This window comes from Dreissena polymorpha, chromosome 15 (assembly GCF_020536995.1).
Source record: "Dreissena polymorpha isolate Duluth1 chromosome 15, UMN_Dpol_1.0, whole genome shotgun sequence".
Lineage (NCBI taxonomy): Eukaryota > Metazoa > Mollusca > Bivalvia > Myida > Dreissenidae > Dreissena > Dreissena polymorpha.
Window position 1 is genome coordinate 21,059,561 of NC_068369.1, and position 25,803 is coordinate 21,085,363.

The 25,803-nt window shown below is 34.9% G+C and overlaps 1 protein-coding gene across 3 annotated transcripts in view; it reads right to left on the minus strand.

The window, feature by feature from the left end:
• Window positions 1-23,337, minus strand: part of LOC127859394 (signal recognition particle receptor subunit alpha-like) — a 105,595-nt gene extending 82,258 nt beyond the window's left edge. For 2 of the 3 annotated variants that reach the window (XM_052396757.1, XM_052396756.1), the window contains exons 1-13: window positions 23,157-23,337; window positions 19,882-19,965; window positions 19,304-19,497; window positions 18,073-18,200; window positions 16,547-16,688; window positions 15,838-15,988; window positions 13,848-13,948; window positions 11,759-11,874; window positions 10,357-10,443; window positions 7,503-7,675; window positions 6,490-6,703; window positions 5,347-5,432; window positions 3,600-3,776 (exon numbers count right to left, since the gene is read on the minus strand). In XM_052396757.1, the coding sequence (XP_052252717.1) occupies window positions 3,600-3,776; window positions 5,347-5,432; window positions 6,490-6,703; window positions 7,503-7,675; window positions 10,357-10,443; window positions 11,759-11,874; window positions 13,848-13,948; window positions 15,838-15,988; window positions 16,547-16,688; window positions 18,073-18,200; window positions 19,304-19,497; window positions 19,882-19,965; window positions 23,157-23,273 (1,770 nt within the window). In that variant the 5' untranslated portion in view covers window positions 23,274-23,337. Of the gene's footprint in view, window positions 1-2,325; window positions 2,770-3,599; window positions 3,777-5,346; window positions 5,433-6,489; window positions 6,704-7,502; window positions 7,676-10,356; window positions 10,444-11,758; window positions 11,875-13,847; window positions 13,949-15,837; window positions 15,989-16,546; window positions 16,689-18,072; window positions 18,201-19,303; window positions 19,498-19,881; window positions 19,966-23,156 lie in introns of those variants that run through there. The other variant, XM_052396755.1, reaches the window with a different exon arrangement.
• Window positions 23,338-25,803: the final 2,466 nt, after the last annotated feature.

A 25,803-nucleotide genomic window follows, 5' to 3' on the forward strand; every position in this document is an offset into this window, starting at 1 on the left:
AAACCTGGAAAATTATATTTTTTTCACTGAATTATTGAAAAGGTCTCTGATACCTATTTTAAAACCCCAAAACAGAAACCCTGGGTTAATTCGCATGACTGAAAATGTGTATTTATTTAATTATTCCAGAAATCAGCAGAAAAACTTTCGATTTTGAGTTATTTTACCAAAAAAATCATAGATATATACGGCTGTGACACTTAAGAAATGGGTTTTCTGGAAGGATATAAAATACCCTTTTCGAATATACAAAAAAAATCTTGGCCTCAAAACTTGCAATAAACACCCGTGGGCTCTCGGACTAATAGAGTTTATGCAATATTTAATAATAATAATTAATAGAAAAACATTTTTTCGACGCTTTCCACCAGCACGCCATCTGGACCATAAACCACCAGTTTGAAGCTGACCGCCCACTAACCATATACCCCGATTCAATAACCAGGTTTTTTACTTCTGTGAAAGCCTGGTTAAAAACAAATAAAAACAAGCTAATTTTAGCTTTTCGCTGTATTCAAACATCTCTTTTCTTAATATCATTCACTATATACAAAACAAAATCATGTACATTTCATAAAATATGATAAATACAAAATAAAGTGAAATATCATTGTGAAATAATCTACACAACTTATTAATATGCATCAACAATAAACATGCAAATAAACAATAATTTGACACAAACAAAGTCGAAATACCTTAAAAATATGTGACAGTTCATACACTAAGAGTAATAAAATAACTTCAGATATTCTGATAAATGTGAAAGGTTACATTACATACACAGACAAGAAAAAACAATAGTTTTTCTGTTTCAATCTGAATATGTACACTTTTGCTTTGACAAAACATGAAATGAACATTCATAGACAACATATTACCTTAGTGATAATGAAAAAAATTAGCAAAGTCATAGTTTGCCATAATGCTAAAACTATTTTTTGAAATATTTATATACAAATGTATTTACAACACTTTCATTAACAGTATGTTTTGATGAGCTAAAGTTCTCATAAAACATAATAACTTTCAATATATTAAGCAAACCTAATATTGTATGTTTTATATAAATAATATATAAAACAGTTTAGAATCAAAGTTTCGTCTTTATTGTCCAATGTGAATTTTTTAGTTGAAAAAATATAGGGCTTAAAATAAACAAAGTAAATTCAATTGATACTACCATACAAAATGACATAACACGTGTTATAGGCTTACTATCAATAACCATAACGAATGACAGGAAAAGTTGAAACTTACACCAGAAGCAAATGAGTAATTACAATGAGAACCAAACCAGGATGTTAAACAACATATACATTTAAGCAAATAATATATAACAATATTTAATTTTACTATATTTTAGACCCTTACATTGTATTTTTAGAAATATGATTTATGACCAATCAATGTACACTCCATGTAAATATATAAAATGAAACAAAAAGAAAACTTCACAAAATCAGCTACAAATGTGAGTTTAAGAGTTTGACTTTTTTAATCAAGTAAAAGCCCTAAATCATTAATTTAAAAACATTTATATCAAAACACCCCATCTGAATAGTGCCATTTTTTCAAATACAAATCATGGGAGAAAACGTGTGTACACTAACATGCAGATCAAAAACAAATTCCTTATAAAACATACGGATTAGCTTCATTTGAACATACATGTAATGACCTTGCGGGGCACCCTGCGGGGAATTATATTGTCCGGAATGGCAAATATACAAGAATAATCATTTGCAAGCATAAAATAAAAAGAAAATTTGTTGGATTTGGTGGAATATTGATTTTAATTCAATCCTCATCATATTTCATGGGTGGCTGCTATATTTTCTATGATCACTCATAAATTAAAATCGATATTCCACCAAATCCAACAAATATACTCTATATATTTATACATACAGTGTAAAGCTGAACACATACATGTATACACATATATTTCACACACTTCTTGCCCATGGTTACTAGACCACAAAGTCAAAAGAAATGACATCATTAAACAAATTATGCAAACCAATGATAATATTTGTAAAAATATTCATACTCTACAAACAAATATTTACTGTAAAATATCATCAGTGTCCGAAATACAATCACACTGTATGAAAGCGTCTTTCAACTGCTTGTAATTTACGTATTTCACAAGGCATTTTTTTTTTATAAAAATAAAATTTGTAATGATTTAGTTCCATTACAAAATTATCCCTTTCACTGCTTTGTAATGTGATTTTCTGGAAAAAAAACAAGAGATTGCAAAGCAATATGGTCCCCTACCGGTGAAACTCCACCATTGTCAGTATTTTTTATTTTTTGTTGCCATAGCAACCAGAATTCGTGACGTAGGAACAAAATGAATTGATGTGCATAATCTCCATATTGCCATCTGTCCATGTTTCAAGTTTCATGAAAAAATATGAAGAACTTTTAAAGTTATCGCACGATCCAGAAAAGTGTGACGGACTGACAGACAGAGCGCAAAACATAAGTCCCGTTAATGTTTAAAATCAAGGGGTCATTGACCCTGGTTGCAATTCCATGATCGCATATTATAGCGTGTTACAGTTTGCTTTGCATTAGCACTGTTGCATATCTCATTGTATATTTCTCTGAAGGTTTTGGTAGCAGAAAATAGTTCTACTTAAGAAGTGCGTGCACCACAGCCTTGGCGTTCAGGTTCCGCAGGTCAGTGTACGTCTGCCCAGTTCCCACAAACACGATTGGCTGACCGGTCGTGTACGTCATCGATATGGCCGCCCCAACCTGATGGCAAACAAAAAAGAGCTTTCTGTAATGGAATGATTTGAGTCGCGTTCTGAGAAAACTGGCCATAATGCATGTGCGTAAAGTGTCGTCCCAGATTAGCCTGTGCAGTCCGCACAGGCTAATCAGGGACAACACTTTCCGTTTTTATGACATTGTTTGTTTAAATGAAGTCTCTTCTTAGCAAAAATCCAATTTAGGCGGAAAGTGTCGTCCCTGATTAGCCTGTGCGGACTTCACCGGCTAATCTGGGATGACACTTTACGCTCAAGCATTGTGCCCAGTTTTCTCAGAACGCGACTCAAATCATTCCATTACAGAAAGCTCTTACACAATCTCACAAACCTCTCATATCGACCCTCATACAGTAAAAACAAATTCATAACACTACAACATCAGCTAGAAATTCGATAATAAACCATATCTACCCAACATGGAACTTTTCTTAAGTAAGAATTGCTTTGTTGACAGTCACATGCAAATATGCACATACAGACACTTAAGAAGTGCCTTCATTGCAATCTATCCATGAACATACAAACACCTTAAATGGTATTCAAGAAAATGAAGCTCAACCTCTAGTTACTTTTAATTGTACAGGACAGATTATCAATATTGAATGCCTCCAGTGGGGGGGGGGGGGTATGCTAAACTCAAAAGATCTTCCCCATACTAAAAGCAAGCTATTTTGAATACTATAAAAGAAATCAATCTTTAACTTGCGCCAACCACACAATCATTATAACAGATAATTTCAAGGTGAGGGAAACTGAGCGGGGGTGGGGGGGGACCTGTGTCCACTTCAGAAATGTGGAGATGGTTTTGCTCACCTTGTCGTCAATGGTGTCAAACTTAGTGAGGATGATGCCGTCAATGAGTCTGGGGTTGGTCATGTTGGAGTGGTCAGCCAGGGCCTGGTTGAACTTGGTCAGCTGGTCAACAGCCTCGTTACCCACCAGGGCCTCACCCACGAACAGCACCAGATCCGGCTGGTTCACTTTTATCAGCTATAAACAGGAGATAAATGGAGGTAATTAATAGGGCCTCATCCACGAACAGCACCAGATCCGGCTGGTTCACCTTTATCAGCTGTAAACAGGAGGCAAATGGAGGTAATTAATAACGCATATTTGCCTAAGGTCAAAGTGTGTTAAAGCATTATATCGGGTCGCCTCTCCTACGAATAAAGCCAGAATGAGGCTATCTGATCTTAATAAGATGCAGAGAGGAATACGACTGTTACTCTAGTTTAAACCTACTTATTTTTTCGCCCAATTACAGTGAAAGTACTTACTACTTATTTTAAATGCACTCAAGTCCGTTTACTGAGACTAAGCCAGTACTTGGTGTCTTTGAGGGAGATGTTAAGATCACTCCCACAGTAGGGATCTAACCAACGACCTCCTGATCGCTAGGCGGACACCGCTGCCACCAATATAGACTGTTTTAGTCTTACTTTTAGCCTCACACTTACTCACTTATAAACCTCCATTAATAAACTTCATTGTCATCCAACAGTGTGTTTTTTGTTAAAAATCGGGTCCACTATTTAGTCCTATTCCCAGTTGAAACAAGAGATGTGTTTGTCAGAAACACAATGCCCCCTATTGCGCCGCTTTGAAATAAAATTTCAATATATCATTTGGCAGTTTTAGAAATTATCTCCCTTTTAAAGCTTATTACTTCCCTTGGATTGTATTTTTTGACTTTTGACCTTGATGGATGACCTTGACCTTTCACCACTCAAAATGTGCAGCTCCATGAGATACACATGCATGCCAAATATCAAGTTGCTATCTTCAATATTGCAAAAGTTATGGCCAATGTTAAGGTTTTCGGACGGACGGCGGACAGACAGTTCAAATGCTATATGCCACCCTACCGGGAGCATAAAAAGTATCTATTTTATCCAAATTGGACCTAAAAATTCCCAATTAATGGTTAAAAAAAAAAAAACATATATCTTTTTAAATATAGATTTCAACATTTTGTTCATCTCCCATCTTACCATATCAGTTCAACCTTATTAAATAATACTGAAAACACTTTTATTCTCATTTTGAAGCATTTTTTAGCAAAACAGCAACAACCCTCATTTCCCAATTTTAGTCAAAACGCCGCAAATGTTCCAAATTCAAAGGGACCTGGCCCCAATCCCAAAATGGTGGAAAAAAACACTCCTAATATTCTCTAGATACCCTGATAATGGTGGAAATAGTAATACTTTTTTGTCCAGTATTGTTCCTGAGAAGTTTTTGACATGTGAGAATTTGACTAAAAATAATTATGTAAACAAGTTATGGACATAACTGATAACACCTCACAGTTATCTCCCCTGATGTGTGCTTTTCAGGTTGAGATAACAGTGGGTTAATTTCATGATGCTGCTTTCTAAAACACTTTAATCATCCAAAAAATAGTATTTTGATAACGTCCACCTTCACCTCAAATAGAAGATTTGAATACTGACACACGGAACAACATTTTACTTACTCCTGAATTCCCGGTTTTCAATATCATGATCTGAATCTGCAGAGATTGGCCACATCTGTGACTCAGTTTAACACGCCAACCTACCTTGGCTAGAGCCCTCATCAGGGGTTCGTTGTCCTGCATCCGTCCAGCGGTGTCCACCAGGACTACGTCAATATGGCAGTCTCGAGCTTTAACGATGAATGAACTTATAACATTGATTATGGTATGGCTTAACCCTTTCCCTTAGAAATTTACTTTTATTAAAGACATTTTTACTAAGTTAAAAGTTTAAAGGTTTCATTTCCAACCCTTACTTAGTTACTAATGAGCAGCAAAAAGCATAAAACCTAGGCTGGTTTCGTTTAATGCTGTTTGCACATAGCCATTTTCACTTTGCCTTTCAGTGGGAAAGGTTTAACTTTGACTTTAGGGTATCATGGCTAGTCACGCGAGGTTTAACTATGAATTTTGTGTATCATAGCTAGTCATGCAAGGTTTAACAATAACTTTTGGGTATCATGGCTAGTCACGCGAGGTTTAACTATGACTTTTGGGTATCCTGGCTAGTCATGCAAGGTTTAACAATGACTTTTGGGTATCCTGGCTAGTCATGCAAGGTTTAACAATGACTTTTGGGTATCATGGCTAGTCATGCAAGGTTTAACAATGACTTTTGGGTATCATGGCCTATCATGCAAGGCCTTTTTCTGACTCTGTTGGAGAGTTAAAAGCATTAAATTGAAAATTTTGCAACGTAAAATTTGTAAACAAAAAATACAGATTGTATCTTTTCAAACATAATGTTACCCTTAATGTATGTTTGTTTTTCATGTCACAACCTTTTGGACAGCAATCTTGCCTAACAACATTATATATGAGAAGCGCTCTGAGAAAAAAAAGGGTTAACTGCATTTGCGTAAAGTGTCATCCCAGATAAGGCTGTGAAGTCCGCACAGTCTAATCAGGGGTGACACAGTCCGCTTGCATAAGACTTTTTTAATTAAAGTCTCTTCTTAAAGTCTTTATATTAAATGTTTCATTTATTTTTTCAAACATAATGAGGTCCTAAAGGTATGCATTTATTTAAATCTAACTTAACAACATTATACATAATTTATACCCATCAGAAATTTACATATACCCATAAAATAAATATTTTCCCATATTGTAATGAAAATTTCACAGTTAAAACTTGCTTCCTATATCACAACTGTAAACTCATCAAAAACAAGATCTGCCACTCACCAAAGTTTATTGCCTCCATTGCTATCCCGGCCGCATCCTTGCCATAGCCCTTCTCGTACAGCTGTACCATCTGCTGACCTCCGTGGGTCTCAGGCGGGTGAAGGGCATTCAGTTTACGGGTGTGGGTTCTCAGCTGCTCCACGGCACCCGCACGGAACGTGTCACAGGCTGCAATTAGCACGCGGAAACCATTCTCGATCAGCCAGAAACAGATCTGGGAAGAAAAAGGAACCAAACGTAAATGGTTGTCATCTGATGAAATTCTATCATTTTATGACAAAGAGGCCATGATGACCCAATATCTCTCACCTAAGTTCTTGGCCACCAGGTGTTCAAGAATTAACCTGGTGATCTTGTTTTGACCTCATTTGGCCCAGATTCAAACATTGCTGCAATGCATATTCATATTGTCAAGATAAACGAAGAACGACGGATAAAGAGAGACCACAATAGCTTGCCATTATCAATGCATGCCAAGTTGAACTTAAGTACCTTGCACACCCACACTTCGAGGAAATGACATTTTTGAAATTTGCAATCATTTGTTAGCGTACGTAGAAGTAGTTTGTTCCTCAAACTCCGTTACATTTTACGCCGACTGCAGTTTGTCAGCTATGATCAAGGTAAAATATCTCATAATGTTTGGGTCACAGGTGACGACATTTTCATATCTAAAGTTTAATGGTATTGCTAGCAAAATGTGGAAGTAGTTTGCTTCACAAACTTATGACATTTTACAAACTGACCAACCAACAGCGTGACTCCAATCTACCCTCAGCTGATGGCCCTATTATCAATTCATCTGATCTAAATTGGTGCTATTGATAATTTAATATCTGGTAAGAGGAATCAGATTCCAAAAAAATAAGCAGAGATATTCTCAAACCAGTTTTTTATACATTTTGACACACCCTATTTTCAAGATGAGATATAAAACTCTTAATTTGAAATTTCATTAACAATTACAAATCTTTTTTAAACAAAAGCCACACATATTGCAGTCACACACATACCTTAGCAAGGTTAGTACTCTTTCCCACACCGTTCACTCCACAGAACGTGATACAGAAGGGGCGGCGTGCCTTCTTGGCGTCCATGGCATCACGTAGGATGTCCACACGACGCTGGGGAGACAGTATCTGCAGACATGCCTCGTTGAGAGCCGTCTTAACAGTTGTTGTAATACCTGTAGTCATAGAACAAAAAAGTTTGAGAAATTGTATCATGTAATTTATATATAGGATCTTGCATGAGTGGTCGTTTTGAATCGAAGATTCTATTTATAACATGACCAACAAATTTTCTTTTTATTTTATGCTCTTTTCACCGTTTATTCACATTGTAAAAGAGTTTAACTGAAGAAATTCGCTGGAATAATGACGTCATTTCGTCAAAAAAACAAGAGTTCCGCGGTCGGAGATGACCGCATTGAAGCCGGATTTTTGATTTAAATGACAGGAAAGTACCTTTCGTGTTTTTGTCAATGCAATACTTAAATTACTGAAATATTGTTCAAAGGTCAAAATGAAATGTAAGTACTTTTCAAGGCATGAGCAAACCTTGTGTTATGTTTTGAATGCATGCATATACATGAACAACAATAACATTTAAGGTCACAAATATGAACTTGAATTGACAATTAGGAAAGTTTGATCTCAATTTTTTTATTTTTTAACATTTTTACATTCAAGGTCACGGTGACCTTGACCTTAAAATGACCAGTGGTCATCTACTAGTTCTGGCCAACCTTCATATCAAGTTTGAAGACTCTAGGTCTAAGCATACCAAAGTATTAACAACTTTAACATATTTACATCCAAGGTCACAGTGACCTCGACCTTCAAATGAATGACCTTGAAATGACCAGTGGTCATCTAAGTGTGCTTGCAAACCTTTACGTCAAGTTTGAGATTCTAGGTCCAAGCATACCAAAGTTATAACAATTTTAACATTTTAACATTGAAGGTCACAGTGACCTTGACCTTCAAATGAATGACATTGAAATGAGCAGTGGTGATCTTCTAGTACTGGCCAACCTTTATGTCAAGTTTGAAGACTCTAGGTACAAGCATACCAAAGTTATAACATGGAATAAGAACTTTAACATTTTTACCTACCAAAGTTATAAGAACTTTAACATTTTTACATTCAAGGTCACAGTGACCTTGACCTTAGAATGAATGACCTTGAAATGACCAGTGGTCATCTAAGTGTGCTTGCAAACCTTCATGTCAAGTTTGAAGACTCTATGTCCAAGCATACCAAAGTTATAACAATTTTAACATTTTAACATTTAAGGTCACAGTGACCTTGACCTTCAAATGAATGACATTGAAATGACCAGTGGTCATCTTCTAGTACTGGCCAATCTTTATTTCAAGTTTGAAGACTCTAGGTACAAGCATACCAAAGTTATAACATGAAATAAGAACTTTAACATTTTTACATTCAAGGTCACAGTGACCTTGACCTTCAAATGAATGACCTTGAAATGTCCAGTGGTTACTTACTAGTTCTGGCCAACCTTCATGTCAAGTTTCAAGACTCTAGGTCCAAGCATACCAAAGTTATAACAACTTTAACATTTTTACATTCAAGGTCACAGTGACCTTGACCTTCAAATGAATGACCTTGAAATGTCCAGTGGTTACTTACTAGTTCTGGCCAACCTTCATGTCAAGTTTCAAGACTCTAGGTCCAAGCATACCAAAGTTATAACAACTTTAACATTTTTACATTCAAGGTCACAGTGACCTTGACCTTCAAATGAATGACCTTGAAATGTCCAGTGGTTACTTACTAGTTCTGGCCAACCTTCATGTCAAGTTTCAAGACTCTAGGTCCAAGCATACCAAAGTTATAACAACTTTAACATTTTTATATTGAAGGTCACAGTGACCTTCACCTTCAAATGAATGACCTTGAAATGACCAGTGGTCATCTGTTAATCCTGGCCAACCTTCATGTCAAGTTTGAAGACTCTAGGTCCAAGCATACCAAAGTTATACCATGAAATAAGAACTTTAACATTTTTACATTCAAGGTCACAGTGACCTTGACCTTCAAATGAATGACCTTGAAATGACCAGTGGTTACTAACTAGTTATGGCCAACCTTCATGTCAAGTTTCAAGACTCTAGGTCCAAGCATACCAAAGTTATAACAACTTTAACATTTTTTATATTGAAGGTCACAGTGACCTTGACCTTCAAATGAATGACCTTGAAATGACCAGTGGTCATCTGTTAATTCTGGCCAACCTTCATGTCAAGTTTGAAGACTCTAGGTCCGAGCATACCAAAGTTATACCATGAAATAAGAACTTTAACATTTTCGAGCACGCCGCCCGCCCGCCCGCCCCCCCCGCCCCCCGCCCGCCCGACAACATCAATCTATAAGCCGAGATTTTTTCGAAAAAAATCCGGCTAATGACGTCATTTCACAGTTATATAACTAGTGCAATAACACCTGTGTAATAAACAAAATTGAGCATTACGTTATTATGACTGAAAAGGAAATAACATTGAGACATAATGCTATAGTCAAAAGATTTTGTGTCAATCTTTAGTTTTTTACAGCAATGTGAGTGTTTTTAATCTCTGATAAAATGGCTTCCAATCAAACATCTGGATTCCAATAAGATTGAAAGGCCCAGTTGAAATATAAACATAGTTTTATTTTCTAATGCACATAACTTTCAAAATTCTTGATAAATGCATCACCATCCAAATCTTGCACAAAGCATTAGTGCGACTAAAGAAAAAGAAATTTATAACTTGAACTAGGTTAAGTTGTAATTATTTGTAATCTTCATCCCATTCTTAGACTAGAAAATAACAGCCACGTTGACGTCCAACATGTACTCACTGCTAAATGTTCCCAGGACTTTCCCTTCCAGCTTCACTGCCACAGAGTCACACAGCTTCTGGGCAATGTCTGCAGCCACATTCTTAGCTGGAAACAATGTCAGTGAAATGGAACTCAAATATCCAGCCATTCAAGTCATTCAAGTTCTTATTTATACATGTTGCATGCAGTAACAATTTTTCTTCTGTATACTATTTAAATTCTCAAGGGCATAACAATTACTAATTTCAAATGATCCAGACAAACTCAAAATGTTTGAAGGACTACAAGCAAACTATAGATAATGGTGTGATTTAGAAACCACCTCAGGAGAGGAAAATGCCCTATCAAACAAGAAACATTTAAACTTGTCATTTGTATACAATTCCATCAAAGCTAATAATTATTTTTAACATTTTGTTTGAAATTAAAAAGGAGAAAATCAGCTGAAAGGAGGAAACATGACAACTGTGTAAAACCACCATTTTCAAAGGCCTTTAATCAAAATACAAGAAATTTTAAGAGATTTTTTCCAAAGGAAACTTGAGTCCAAAAGTTCAAGGGACTTTTACTTAAGCCCTCATAATTTTAGGACAACAAGCAAACTAACGACGATATTTGATAAGGACAACAAGCAAACAAAACAGCTCATTTTAAAAAGACAAAGGACTAAAAGAAAACAAACAATCAAGAAATTCAATGAAATTAAGGTCAAAAACGCCTTTCTTTTAAACTAAAAGGTCAACAAGAATACATAGACCATATTTTTCAGAGGACAACAAGCAAACAAAGACTTTTTTTTTCAAAGGACAACAGCCAAACAAAAGCCCTTAGTTTCAAAGGACTAAAAGCAAACAAGAGTCCTAATTTCCAAAGGTCTGACAGCCTTTATTTTCACAAGCTACAAATGCTAATGCCCATACTTAAGTTTTTGTGTTTAAAGGATTAATATCAACCTTAGGCAATAACGTTCAAAGAACTTCCAACAAACTAAAGCACTTCTTTGGATTTCAAATAAAAATGACCTGATGGCTTAAAAAAATATATGTAATTCTATTTAATAAGGACTACAAAAATACTGGTCGTTGGTATTTCTTAACATTTACCTCTTAAATATGTATTTCAACGCATTTGTACTCCCATACAAAGTCAAATTTAATTAAATACCTTTCTTACTAAATTCTAGCTTTAAAAGCTTCATTTCAAACCCTTAATTACTAATGAGCAGCATAAAACCTTAACAGAATTCTATTTACTGGTTTTATGCTAGTTACAAAATCCATTTTCAGATTGCTTCTAATGAGGGAAAGGGTTAAAGAAATGTGGTAAAAAAGGGAAGTCCAACTAAGTTGAGTATTTTACATGTAATTCTTAAACAAAATTATACACTTTAGTCCAGTTGACCAGGTATGTACCAACTTACAAATGAGATGTTCCTTGAACTTTTCCAGGACTGGTTTTAGGTCGTCCTGTGACAGCATCTTGGATCCAACCAGGTTCTTGAACATGCTGAACATCCCCCCACCGCTCTTCTTGGAGCTGGAACAGCCAACTATCCAGTAATCATTTTTGTCTGTGATACTTGCTTGTTAAAAATAATATAGCCAGGCTAAGGGAAAACAAAGCTTAAAGCATATGCGTAAATTGTGGTCCCAGATTACCCTGTGTTATCCAAACAGGCTAATCAGGGACGACACTTTCGGCCTAGACTGGAGTTTTGTTAGAAGAGACACTATTTTATTAGTGACTGCACAGGCTGGAGTTTTGTTAGAAGAGACACTATTTATTAGAGACTGCACAGGCTGGAGTTTTGTTAGAAGAGACACTATTTATTAGTGACTGCACAGGCTGGAGTTTTGTTAGAAGAGACACTATTTATTAGAGACTGCACAGGCTGGAGTTTTGTTAGAAGAGACACTATTTATTAGTGACTGCACAGGCTGGAGTTTTGTTAGAAGAGACACTATTTATTAGAGACTGCACAGGCTGGAGTTTTGTTAGAAGAGACACTATTTTATTAGTGACTGCACAGGCTGGAGTTTTGTTAGAAGAGACACTATTTATTAGAGACTGCACAGGCTGGAGTTTTGTTAGAAGAGACACTATTTATTAGTGACTGCACAGGCTGGAGTTTTGTTAGAAGAGACACTATTTATTAGAGACTGCACAGGCTGGAGTTTTGTTAGAAGAGACACTATTTATTAGAGACTGCACAGGCTGGAGTTTTGTTAGAAGAGACACTATTTATTAGAGACTGCACAGGCTGGAGTTTTGTTAGAAGAGACACTATTTATTAGAGACTGCACAGGCTGGAGTTTTGTTAGAAGAGACACTATTTATTAGAGACTGCACAGGCTGGAGTTTTGTTAGAAGAGACACTTTTTATTAGAGACTGCACAGGCTGGAGTTTTGTTAGAAGAGACACTATTTATTAGAGACTGCACAGGCTAATCTTGGACAGTACTTTACCAGTGTTCTTTTCACCATTTTGGGAATGGGACTGGGTCCCTTGCGATTGGGACAATTTGCAGCATTTTGACTAAAATTTGGAAATTATTATTGTTGTTTTGCTAAATAATGCTTCAAAATTGAGAATACAAGTGTTTTCAGTATTATATTTATTAAGGTTGAACTTATATGGATGAAAGTTGAACAAAATATTGAGATCTAAATAAAACAAAACATTTTTTTGTTTGAAACCTTCAATTGGGAATTTGTAGTAGCTCCCATTTGGGAAAAATATATACCTTTTTCCATTGGGAAAAACCAGACCCGATTTTGAAGGAAAAAAACACTGTTTACACACATGCATTTAGCCCTGTTTCCATAAGCTTGGCTCAGTTATGGAGGGCTGCTAGACTACCTTTTAAAATTATTGTATATCTTAACTGTCTAAATCTGACAGGAATTTACAGCTGGTTAATTTCAGATATTGAATTAGGGGGAATAAAAAACTACTCATCAATAATTTGCTCTTTAATAGAAAATAGACAGGTGTATGTGACACTAAAATGCATGGACAAATTAAATAAAAACAAGCGATGTGTTTGTGATATATGTCCCCATTTATTTGACCTTTGACCTTGAAGGATGACCTTGACCTTTCACCACTCAAAATGTGCAGCTCCATGAGATACACGTGCATGCCAAATATCAAATTGCTATATTCAATATTGCAAAAGTGTACATTAAATGAGTGATTTTGACCCATATATTTAACCTTTGACCTTGAAGGGTGACCTTGACCTTTCACCACTCAAAATGTGCAGCTCCATGAGATACACATGCATGCCAAATATGAAGTTGCTATCTTCAATATTGCAAAAGTTATGGCAAATGTTAAAGTTTGCACAAACAAACCAACAAACCAACCAACCAACAGACAGGGCAAAAACAATATGTCCCCCACTATAGTGGTGGGGGACATAATAATAAAATGTATCTTCAAGTACTTTGCAGCTCATGTTCCAAAATTATTTTAAGAAGAGAATAAACACAATCACTGAACAGACCTGGCCGTCTTTGTTGCAGTTTCCTCCTCCTCCTCCTCTTCACTTTCCGAGTCAGTCTCGATGTTCTTCAGCTGTCCCCCCATCGTACCTACATACTGCTTCTACAAAACAACATGACAGCATTCAAATCAAGGATAAAAACAGAAATGTCATTAAAAATGAACCAAGAGCTTCCCAAGACATCGCACTTGACACTTTGATAGTATAATGTATATTTTCTGTATATGCCGTAATATGATATCCACAAAGACAAATGTGTAGTTGAATATCTGAAGTAGTTATATATTTTCTTTTTTCCCATATAAGCAGATAATCAACACAATTATCCACACAAAAACTACAATTAGTGACCTATAAATAGCTCAATCAGCTGAGACAAACATGTGAAATGAATGAATACAAGGAGTTGAAAACCACATGAAAGGGCAAAACTGGGGCTAGAAACTAGCCCTTAAATATTATACACTGCAACTCCAATATATCGCGGTTGAAGGGGTCCAAAGATCGCGACCGCGATATATCCAGTGCGCGATATAAGTCCAGAAAGATCTCAATAAATAGCGTAGCATATAATGTGTCAAATTTCACCATTGTTTACAGTTCATTGACGGCGCCACTATATATTCCGGTCGTAATAATAGTAGTTAATGCGAACTATTTTGTGTGGACTTATTAAGCTCAATGTGTAATAATTTCGTCTTGTTCCGGAAGATTCATGGAAAATTATGGGGAAATAACCGGAGATATGGACATAAAGACCTGGGCCTTCCGTCAAGTATCCGAAATAGAGACAAGCAGCATACTTTGCACAAAATATAGGTGAGCAGTTAACGTAGATTTAAGTAAATTGCAAATTAATTATAACATGTGAAATTTGAACTGGAAAAAATAATATCGTAATATGTTTTGATTATCGTGATGATTGTTATGCCATTATTTATTTTTATTTTCAGGTACGATCTAAAATCAACTGAACAAAAAGTATAAGCGTAAAATACGTATAAGGACGTATGCAGTGTACGTGTGCTAACGTTCGAATCTACCCGAACAGATGGTCTGCAAGACAAAGGAAACAAACCACTATTATTTAAAATTGTTTTTATTTTATATTTACAGACGCAACGAGATTCATCACAAGAAGAATGCGCAGTTCTAACAAAAATATGGCGGACATGACATTTGTTGAATTGTTAATAAAGAATATGTACATATAATATATATATATATATATATATATATATATATATATATATATATATATATATATATATATATATATATATATATATATATATATATGGCGTTAACATAATCAACATACATACAAATACATTTACAAAAACAAATACATTGACGTAAAACATACATTTATTTACAAATTATACAAAACAAAAATATCAATTTCGTTCATTAAAAAAGTAATCAGTCAGTTCAGTTTGTTTCATTGATTTCCGGGCGTCTGATTTCGCCCGGTACATAATGTTTCTCAGGTGCATAACATCAGCAGAGGTGCCTTTAGCCGATTTTTCTGTATAGCGTAAAGTCAGCTGAACTGCACGCACTATCTCTGCCATAGCAGGCATGGATTCCTCGTCATCTTCTTATTCCAGGTCTTCGTGTACAGAGACAGAATGCCCAATAGCGAAATTTAACGCTTTATATACCAATAAACTGACATTACTATCGAGGATGTGACACTAATAACTCAAGTGCTTCACTGCGTGTCAAGTAAGCCGCGAAATAACGAGTGAACAAATACTAGCCAGCACCGGTTTTTATCGCAGTTGGCATATTCTCAGATTAAAACCTTATAACGAAAAAAATAACTACATTTAGTGATTTTTCTCGCCGGATTTTTTGGGAGCCATAGCCTACTCGCGATATATTGGACAGCGCCATATAACGGACCGCGATATATTGGAGTTGCAGTGTATTAAGTTGAAATGTAATGACGGTCACAAAGGTGCAACATGCACAGTCACATAGCTACCTCCTCATCTTTGATCCTCATTTCTACGGTCTCCCCCTCAGCCCCCTTGTCTGGTGTGAAGTCCAGGGTCTCCGCGTCCTTGGAAGTGCCACTGAGGTCCCATTTCGTCCCTGCTTTCCCCTTCTTCTTATTGACGCTCTCAGGACTTTTCCTGTCATTTGGCAGATAAATTGTTTATTTTAAAATCAATTAAAAACAAGAACTGTCACTGTAGTGCCTGAAAATATCCATGCATGCTGTTTAAATGGAATCTTTAGTTTTAAATAAATGTTTTTTAAATACAGATTTCCAGGGGACTTATGGGTCAAATACATTGTAAAAAAAGATCTAAACTTAATCAAAATGGGTTAACTCTGCTCCCTTTTTCTGCCCTAAACCAGTCCATATGAACTGGCCAACACAATAAGTGTTAATTTAGAAATTAAAAAATTTAAGACATGTTAAGATATATTTAAATATTCAACGGCAATACAAAAATTACCTTAAATACCTTAATTACAAGTGTGAGACTAAGAAATTGATTGAATATAGCAATTTACTAGAAAATGCTACCAGACTAGACAATGTATCTAACGTGTCCCCTTTTAGCTGCACCCTGTAACGTTTATGATCCTAATCTTGAATTACATGTTTAGGCACACTTGTAACAGCACAAACAAGGTTTGACAGTTTCAAGGGAAAAGTAAAGTGAATGGAAACTGTCACTTACGGTTCGGCACCCTTCTTTGGCTTTGTGCCAAACTTCTTTTCCAAGTTCTTACGGATGGTTTCCGGGTCCAGCTCTCCATTGCTTTGGTTACTGGTTGCCATGGGAGCGGCTGCTGGCTTCGGGCTGCTCTGTGCAGGGGGACCTGCAAGTATGACACAACTCTACGCTACACACATTGAAATTGTTGTTTAAACTTAAGTTTTTGATACTATTATTAACATGTGTTCATCAAACCAAATATATAACAAGGGCTGTTTGTAAAACATGCATGCCCCCCATATGGGCTCTACGTTGTAGTGACAGCCATTGTGTGAATATGTTTTTTGTCACTGTGACCTTGACTATTGACCTAGTGACCTGAAAATCAATAGGGGTCATCTGCGAGTCCTGATCAATCTACCTATCAAGTTTCATGATCCTAGGCATAAGCGTTCTTCAGTTATCATCCGGAAACCATGTTACTATTTCGGGTCACCGTGACCTTGACCTTTGACCTAGTGACCTCAAAATCAATAGGGGTCATCTGCGAGTCATGATCAATGTACCTATGAAGTTTCATGATCCTAGGCATAAGCATTCTTGAGTTATCATCCGGACACCATTTTACTATTTCGGGTCACCATGACCTTGACCTTTGACCTAGTGACCTCAAAATAAATAGGGGTCATCTGCAAGTCATGATCAATGTATCTATGAAGTTTCATGATCCTAGGCATAAGCGTTATTGAGTTATCATCCGGAAACCATTTTACTATTTCCGGTCACCGTGACCTTGACCTAGTGACCTGAAAATCAATAGGGGTCATCTGCGAGTCATTATCAATCTACCTATCAAGTTTCATGATCCTAGGCATAAGCGTTCTTGAGTTATTATCCGGAAACCATTTTACTATTTTGGGTCACCGTGACCTTGACCTTTGACCTAGCGACCTGAAAATCAATAGGGGTCATCTGCCAGTCATTACCAATCTACCTATGAAGTTTCATGATTCTAAGCATAAGTGTTCTTTAGTTATCATTCGGAAACCGTTTTACTATTTCGGGTCACCGAGTCTTTGACCTTTGACCTAGTGACCTCAAAATCAATAGGGGTCATCTGCGAGTCATGATCAATGTTCCTATGAAGTTTCATGATCCTAGGCCCAAGCGTTCTTGAGTTATCATCCAGAAAACACCTTGTGGACCGACCGACCCACCGACATGAGCAAAGCAATATACCCCCTCTTCGAAGGGGGCATAAAAAACTTGACTTTAATCTACAAGTTTTTCTAAGTGGTTCAATAAAAATGAGCAGACAAACATAACATCAGCCAGAAAACAATATGCCCATCAATTATAGGCAGGGATTGCTGGGACTGTAAGGAATTATACTATTCTTGTTCTGTAATGAATGTAGTTATTTAGAACACATAAACTTTTTCTTGCATGACTTGATCCGTCAACTTGAATGTATATACCGTACAAAAGTAAGGCAAACATTAATATTTAATACAATTTGATTTCTTTTTTAAATTCAGACAACATACTCTGCATAGGTTTATTTTCCTTTCCTTTTGCAGGTTTCTTGCCGTTTGTTTTGTCATCTGGCTTGCTTTCGATCATCGACTTCACAGTTTTCTTCGACTTTTCTGACTCTTCGAAAGTTTTCATCGTCCTTTTAAAATATCAAAGTTAAACAAATATTGAAAATACAGTTATTTAACAATTCTTGTAATATAATATTGTAAAAGTAACCAAGATACAAATGTTTTCATCAAAATTTTGTGTGAAAACATCGGTGCGTACGGGTAACAGTCAAATCTTATTCCTAGGGGACAGTTTTCATCAATGGGGAACAGTTGTTACATATATTGAAACAGAAACAAATTATCATATAGCATCTAAAATTATAGGGTATCTGATCAGAGGCCAGGTTTATGTGTCCTTGAATGTTTGATGTTATTAGTATTCAGACCTTTTATAAATGTAACAAATATTTCAGGAAGAGAATTAATGTTTGGATAAAGAAATAAGGATTTTAAAGATAAGCACAGCATTATCCATCCTGTACACGCATTAGAACTGCATACTAGAACTGCATACTATTTTAAGGGATATTCAAAATTAAACAAATGACAGCATTGTGTTTATGTTATCAAAAAAGGACCAGTTTTAAGACTGTGTTTATGAATAATCAAAATGATTTCTTAATTCTGAAAAGAGAACAAATATCAGCTGAAAGCCTCTACCCCACTTCAAATCTTTGTTTTTGTTCATATTTATCCCTAAATTCAACTATTCTGGTGAAAGTTTTCATTGAAAAAAACATGAAATTAGCTGAAAAGAGGATAATGTTCTAGCTTGGTCAATATTTTTCACGAACATAAGGCTTTTCCATTAACCTTTAACTTAGTTAAGGAAAGCAAAAAACGATAACCCTGTGAATAGATGTTCACAGCACAAAAATTTACATTTATTATATCTGTGTGTGCTTGTTTAACCTACAGAGCAAAAAATTAATAAAGGACACATTAAATTAAGAAAAAAATCTAATCAACTGTGGGCCTATGCCCAAGCTCTTCAACAAAACCCATGGGAAAAACCTGACCATCACTTCAAAATTGTATTACATTTTCTTTTACATACCAAATCTTTCAATAAATTAGCTGTTACTGTTGTTGAATGCTTTCTTAATGAGATCCAGACAGCCCTTAATGTCACATCTGCCCTCACAGCATACAATACATGGTATTGTTTATATTGCTTTTTTTCACATACCGTCCTTTCAGTAGCTTTTTCTTCGTCTCTTGTTCGACTTCAATGAGGATTCGGTCAAAATCAAGCTGGAAGTCAAAGGTCCGCGCCAGTGCTCCATTCTGCAGATCATCCTTGTATTTATTCCTAAACTCGAGCTGGATGGTATCCAAAAACTTGTCTATATATGACAATTGAAGAATCTTTTGATACGCAACCTGCAATAAAAAAAATCATTCAAAAATATTTAATTTCTGCAATAGATTCAGAGACCATAAACAGTAAAGACCTGTATTAATTTAGTTATAGCCTACTGGGAATAGCCTTCAGAAAATGTTATGAACAAAAACTTGCTTTTACATTCAATGTTATTGGTAAATCAATATTGAATTAAGAGCAAAAACAACATGCCCTCATTTTGAAATGTCCATCATGTTTTAAGGCATAATATTTTTATGCCAGTGTTATGCTCCCCACATCATTAATAAATTTCATGAAAAATAAAATTTATTAATATATGGGGTGCACAACAATATCCCTATGCTTCCAGACTATTTTCCAAAACAAAGTGTTACTTGCTGTAAAATGTACACATGTCATACCACATATACAAGCTCAAATTCATTGTCCAGCTTGTACTGCAGGGTCAATGCTTCATGTGTAAACTGGTTACTGCCACTCCTCTCCTGAAAACAAAATGGTTAACAGATGAATTACTATTCAGTTTACAATGTTGGAAAAATCTCTAACATTGTATACCAGGGTGCAGGATCACATAACGTTGTTGGGTTCCCAATTAAACTTTGATGGAAGTAAACACACCAGTAAGTGCTGCTTTTTCCAAATATCTTTTAAAAACATTTTTTCTTAAGAATTTCAACTAGTGCATAAAAGACAGTTTTTTTATGCTGCTGATAGCAAATAAAGTACATAAGATTTACTGTGTTATTACTCAAAAATGGCATGTACATGTATACTGCACGATTTTGCTTCACACAACATGAACTTTTTTCACCGATTTCAGACATATTCAAGGATTTATTCTTATACAACCTTAATATATTGGCAAAAACTGCAAGAAATACTTTGTATGCACTAAAGATTTTTACAAATGTTTTTCAATAACTTGAGATATTTTCAAAAATAAAGTTCTTAACAGTGTGTTTACATTCTGCCCAGCCCATGTGCAAATCTCTGAAAACCCCATTGATTCTGCACCCTGTATACCTATACTGCCGATACATGAAATAAAAATATAAAGTAAATGAAAAAAAATAAGTATTTAAATTCAGAAGCAAAGTGAAAATAGCTATGTGCAAACCGCATAAAACCAGAATGTTTTAAATTTATGATAATAATTATGTTGTTCATTGAGCAAATTAGTTTATTTTGTGGGTTGTCAGCAAAGTGCTGAAATTTGGCTACTACAGTATACTCCACGCGTTTTCCCCAATTTCCCTCCATACTACGCGGACAGTATCTCCGAGGGAGGTAAAGAAAAATTCGCGATACGCGGCGTTTGCATGATTTGGGACTCCACGTTGAACGATCGGCGAAATTGATAAGCCGACGCAACGGCCCTCGGTGTTGGCAATGCGGGGGAAACTCAGTGTTTAACGAGATAACGATCAATTTAACTTTGTTTGACTTCCTGATTTTCAAATAAAATTACATTTATTACAAGTACATATATATATTTATTTATATATATATAATATACAATTAAAAAAAAACAACCAAGATAGATCGATCCCCACTTGGTTGAAGAAGTAGTTGTATAGAAAACTCGTTGATTTACGACAAACAAAACGTCGTCTTTAAACTGATACTTACCAATTAATATAATCACAGTTTGCAACATTTTTTTTATTTTGATAATTTAATCCAAAGTTTTCATGTAAGCAGGTGTTTTTTCTATACTGAACATGTAAACAAATGACCAAGGAGTCAAGGACCCTAAAAGTCTCACAAATCTGTGTGAATTGACAGTTTGACGTTATCAAAGGAAAGCAGCTTCCTGCCTGAAGGCATAACTTACTCAAGTAAACACGTTCAACGAATGCATAAGGAATGGTTTTAATTGTCGGAACAAAGTCAATTCTCTGCTCACTAATGCATTGATTTTTTCTTTGTATGTAGGTTATTCCATTGATTGCTAAAAAAAGGTGGTAACTATTGAGTTGATAGTTGCATTAAATATTCACAGTTGTCATTCAAAACAATGTATTACCGGTAATTATAATTGACCAGTCGCCAAATATTAGATCGCTCCGCCCAATAAGTTGTGTTTTCATAAAACTCTTTATCCATTACTCCAACAGTCTTTGTTTGTCGTACCATATGGCCGCAATAAACAAAATCTTATTGATTATTTTGTGAGTTTGATTGACAGCTGGCGAGTGGTAAATTATGGACCAAATCGGCAGAGTGACATTCACACATGTTAATCCCTTTTGTCAAAACACCACAGACAGCAGTCTACACAAAAGGTCAGTAGAAAAGCTTTGCGTGTTTTCATAACGCCAAACACTTAATCCAGTTCCGTCCAGATGTTCTTTTTAATCAGTATACAGTACAATAACTGTTTCAATAATTACTCTACTAAAATACCGTAATGATAGAGATACGGCGTGTTTGAATGGAAATTAATTTGGAGGAAATATCAAATTATTCACGATAAAATTGTGTTAAAAAATACCAAAGAAACCTTTAACTGAAATCAATTCTCTGCGCTACATAGTTTGTATCAAAAAATCAATACACGCACGCTTTCCACGCATTAACCTTGAACTTGTACATTGCTGCATAATTTTTGCGCGCTTTTGTCGGGAAATATACATGAGGACTTTATATTGGAAGCATTTGTAAACGTTGTGTAAACATTAAAAATCGGAAGCGTGTTTCTCATTTGGAAATTTAACGGAACATTTATTCTTGTGTTATAAACTTATATGTGTTATGCATTAAATATCAATTTGTCAGAACGCTTTACATGTCGTATATTCATTCATATTTAAGACGTACATGTGAATAAAAACATATATTATTTTTTTTTACAATTATCTATATTATAAGCCCCAGTATTTAAACAATTTTTAAAAACAATGTTTAAAAACAAACGCGTGGACTGTACTGTACATTATTCCTAAGTGCCAACGTAGATTTTATAGGACATTATGAAGCACTTTATAATATAAAAATGCGGTCAAACATGCACTTAAAAACAATTTTAAGTCTGTTACGAATAATCATATTCATAATGCTTAATGTTTCCCAATTTCATGGTTTATCAGTAAATCACGATATTTTTATAGTTTATCGCGCCAATTTTCCCAATCCAAATGGCACAGGCTGTAACAAATAGAAGTAAAACAATCACTGTACTCAGTAAGGCAAAAAAAGTTGATCCCAGGGGACACTACATTTGTGATAAGTGTCCTAAGTCAGATGTGTGTACAAATACACTTATTTGTTACAGACCTGATCCATGTATTGTCACAAAAAATAATTCACGCAACAGGTACACTCTATATCATCCAATAGTTTGCCTTTTCTAAAACTAAACAATCATTTATTTCTGATAATGATGGCTGCTAAATGACATTGTATCCTTCATGTAGTGTTGAATCTGTGACAAAGAGCTGGAAAATTATAATTTTGACAATCCGTTACTGTTGGCAAGTCTCTTTGAGGTCAATCATATTTAAATTCTAAAGATTCTTAACATGAAACATCCTGTTTTTAATAAATTTATTAGTTCATAATAACAACTAAAAATAAAACTTTCTTTAAAACAAAATTAAATGTAAAAAAATGGGTGATAATTTCAAAACATATGGTAAAATAAATATATCAATAAGAAACAACCAAACTATACCTGTAAAATAACACTTCTAATGAGAGAGTTAACCGGCGCAGTAAAAAGCTGCGATGTTCCCTGAAAATACCAGAGAACGATCCCTCCTTTACTAAATATTGTAAAGAAATCCAACATTTTGTCAAGATGTTCACCGTATGCGTTTATTTACCGGAAGTTACGTTGCAATTGATCTAGATCCTATAAGCGATGCTTAAGTTCAAGCGCTTTTTGTCACTTACTACACCCTACTGTACAGGTTAATATCTACATAATCGGACAGCTGTCATTGCAATATCATTTACCAGGATAAGGGCATACATTTCATATTTAACACATTGTTTCACACTGTTTTTAATTCCGACTCGCCCTTTAACCGAAAACTTAAATTGAGTTCTAAAAAACACTACAATATTTATCATTTTATTGAATACCTACACATTTTGTAAAAGGGAATTTAATTATAAATTTCTCCTTTCAACACAGAAGAACGCTGCAGCAAAGAGAAAAAGGATGTATCACAGCAGTGAAGATCACTATTTTTTACAAACCATATTTATATACTGTAAAAGAAAGAAAAGTTTATAGTAATTGTTCAACAAATACCAGTTATGGCTCAAAACTTACTTAAAGGGGCCTTTTTACAGATTTTGGCATGTTTTGAAGTTTGTCATTAAATGCTTTATATTGATAAATGTAAACATTGGATCTAAAAAGCTCCAGTAAAAGAAAATCAAGAATAAAATTTAAAAAAGAAAAAAGTAACTCTCGGCAGGGCTCGAACCACTGACCCCTGGAGTCCTGGAGTAAAAAGTCTACCTCTTAGACCGCTTGGCCATCCATCCTGTTACAAGAACAGATGCATTTTATACTTAATGAAGCAATTATCGTAGTTTCACAAAATATAACGACAACATCAGAACTCTACAAATTATTCATGCGTTTTGCGTTGCAACGCTTTATAATTTTCAGGTTTTTCAATCCTCAAAAGATGCATATAATGGCTATTTTAGAACATGGTAAATGTTCAGTATTAGTGTTTCCTCACAAATATCATAACTAAATCGAAAATTCGCGAATCTGAAACAACTTTTTTTCAATTTTGGCAATTTACCCAAAACGTGAAAAGGCCCCTTTAATAGTTACAAACAAAAGGAGATCAGGATATCCAAGTTATAAAACAAAAGAAAATCAGTAGATCCAAGTTATAAAACGAAAGGAGATCATTAGATCCAATTTATGACATAATATCTATGTCATTTAAAATGTTAATTATGTTATGTACATTTATTGTTCAATTATAAATCACTTGCAATATAAAAATACGCATACGAAATGAACGGTCGAAAAATGGAATTTTAAAAATTATTTGCTTAATTTTGTTACACAACACTTTAAAGAAATGAATACAGATAATATGATACTGTTTGACAGACATAGTCAACAAAAGGACTTACGAAATACCAGTTATATTTGGATTACTCAGCAAAATCCCATAAAATGTACTAATATAATTTCAGATGTGGTACCAAAAATTGTTATGAATAATTTATACTGCGCCATATGTTTACGTTGGTGTCGTGAAATATACGGCCATTTGATATGAGCATCAAATTGAACAAAGGAAACCTCAATATATTTGGTATACTTTGTGTACTTTCTGTTTATATTGAGTTTCTGGCCTGTTTTAACTTAGTTGGTCAAGCATATATTTAAATAGTAACAGATGCTCTTTTGACGTTTTAAAATCTTGCTTTTCTTTGAAAAATATTGTGTCGATTCCATACATATTTATTTGGGATTATGTTTTTAAAAGGAAAATTATGAGGGATTGATAATAAAATGAAAAGGGCATATTATCTACAAAATGGAAGTTATGTGATGATATTAGTTTGATAGGACAATCAATTCATACATCATGCATTGATGCAAACTCGTGTTGTAAGCACCACCTCCTTGGCGCTGGCCCGATCTGTTTTAGAAAAAAACACGAACATAACCAGTAGATCGATCAGAAGCCAATTTGTGTTAATGCGGCAACTTGAATAACACTAGAGCAACCGTTTGCTGTCATTAGCGATTTATTTAGACGGAATTGTGCTCGTCATGCAGGTAAAAATATTTGCTTTTTAAAACTCCACCGTGTCACAACTTATAAAGTCTTCACATTTCCAAAAGGATTAATGATTGTATGTTTCAGTAATTTCGGTTTATGAATTTCGCCGAATGGCACTATATTGTCCACTTTGTATTCTAAGCCGATCTATGTTGAAAAAATGACAACATATCAAACATAGCCACCACTAGATTTCTCAATTTTTTATAAAATAAGTCGGTCTTCAGCACCACCTTTGAAGTATTATGGGCACGTTTATTAATACATCTAAAAAAAGAGGTGGAGCCATTTTTATTAAAGTCCGTTCACTAGCTTTCTTGACGACTATTCGATACTTATGCAAAAGCGTCAACGTTTCATCTCATATCAATTAAACAAATCTAAATTTAAAATAGCATCTCAATTTGTTTATCAGCACTATTGTATTGCAAGGAATCGCTTTACAACCATACGAATGGTCAGTCTACAATACCGATTTAAATAACAGCTGCCACAAAAAGGAAATACATATTACCGGTAAGTACCATTAGTGTGTTTATGTGATAAAAGTCA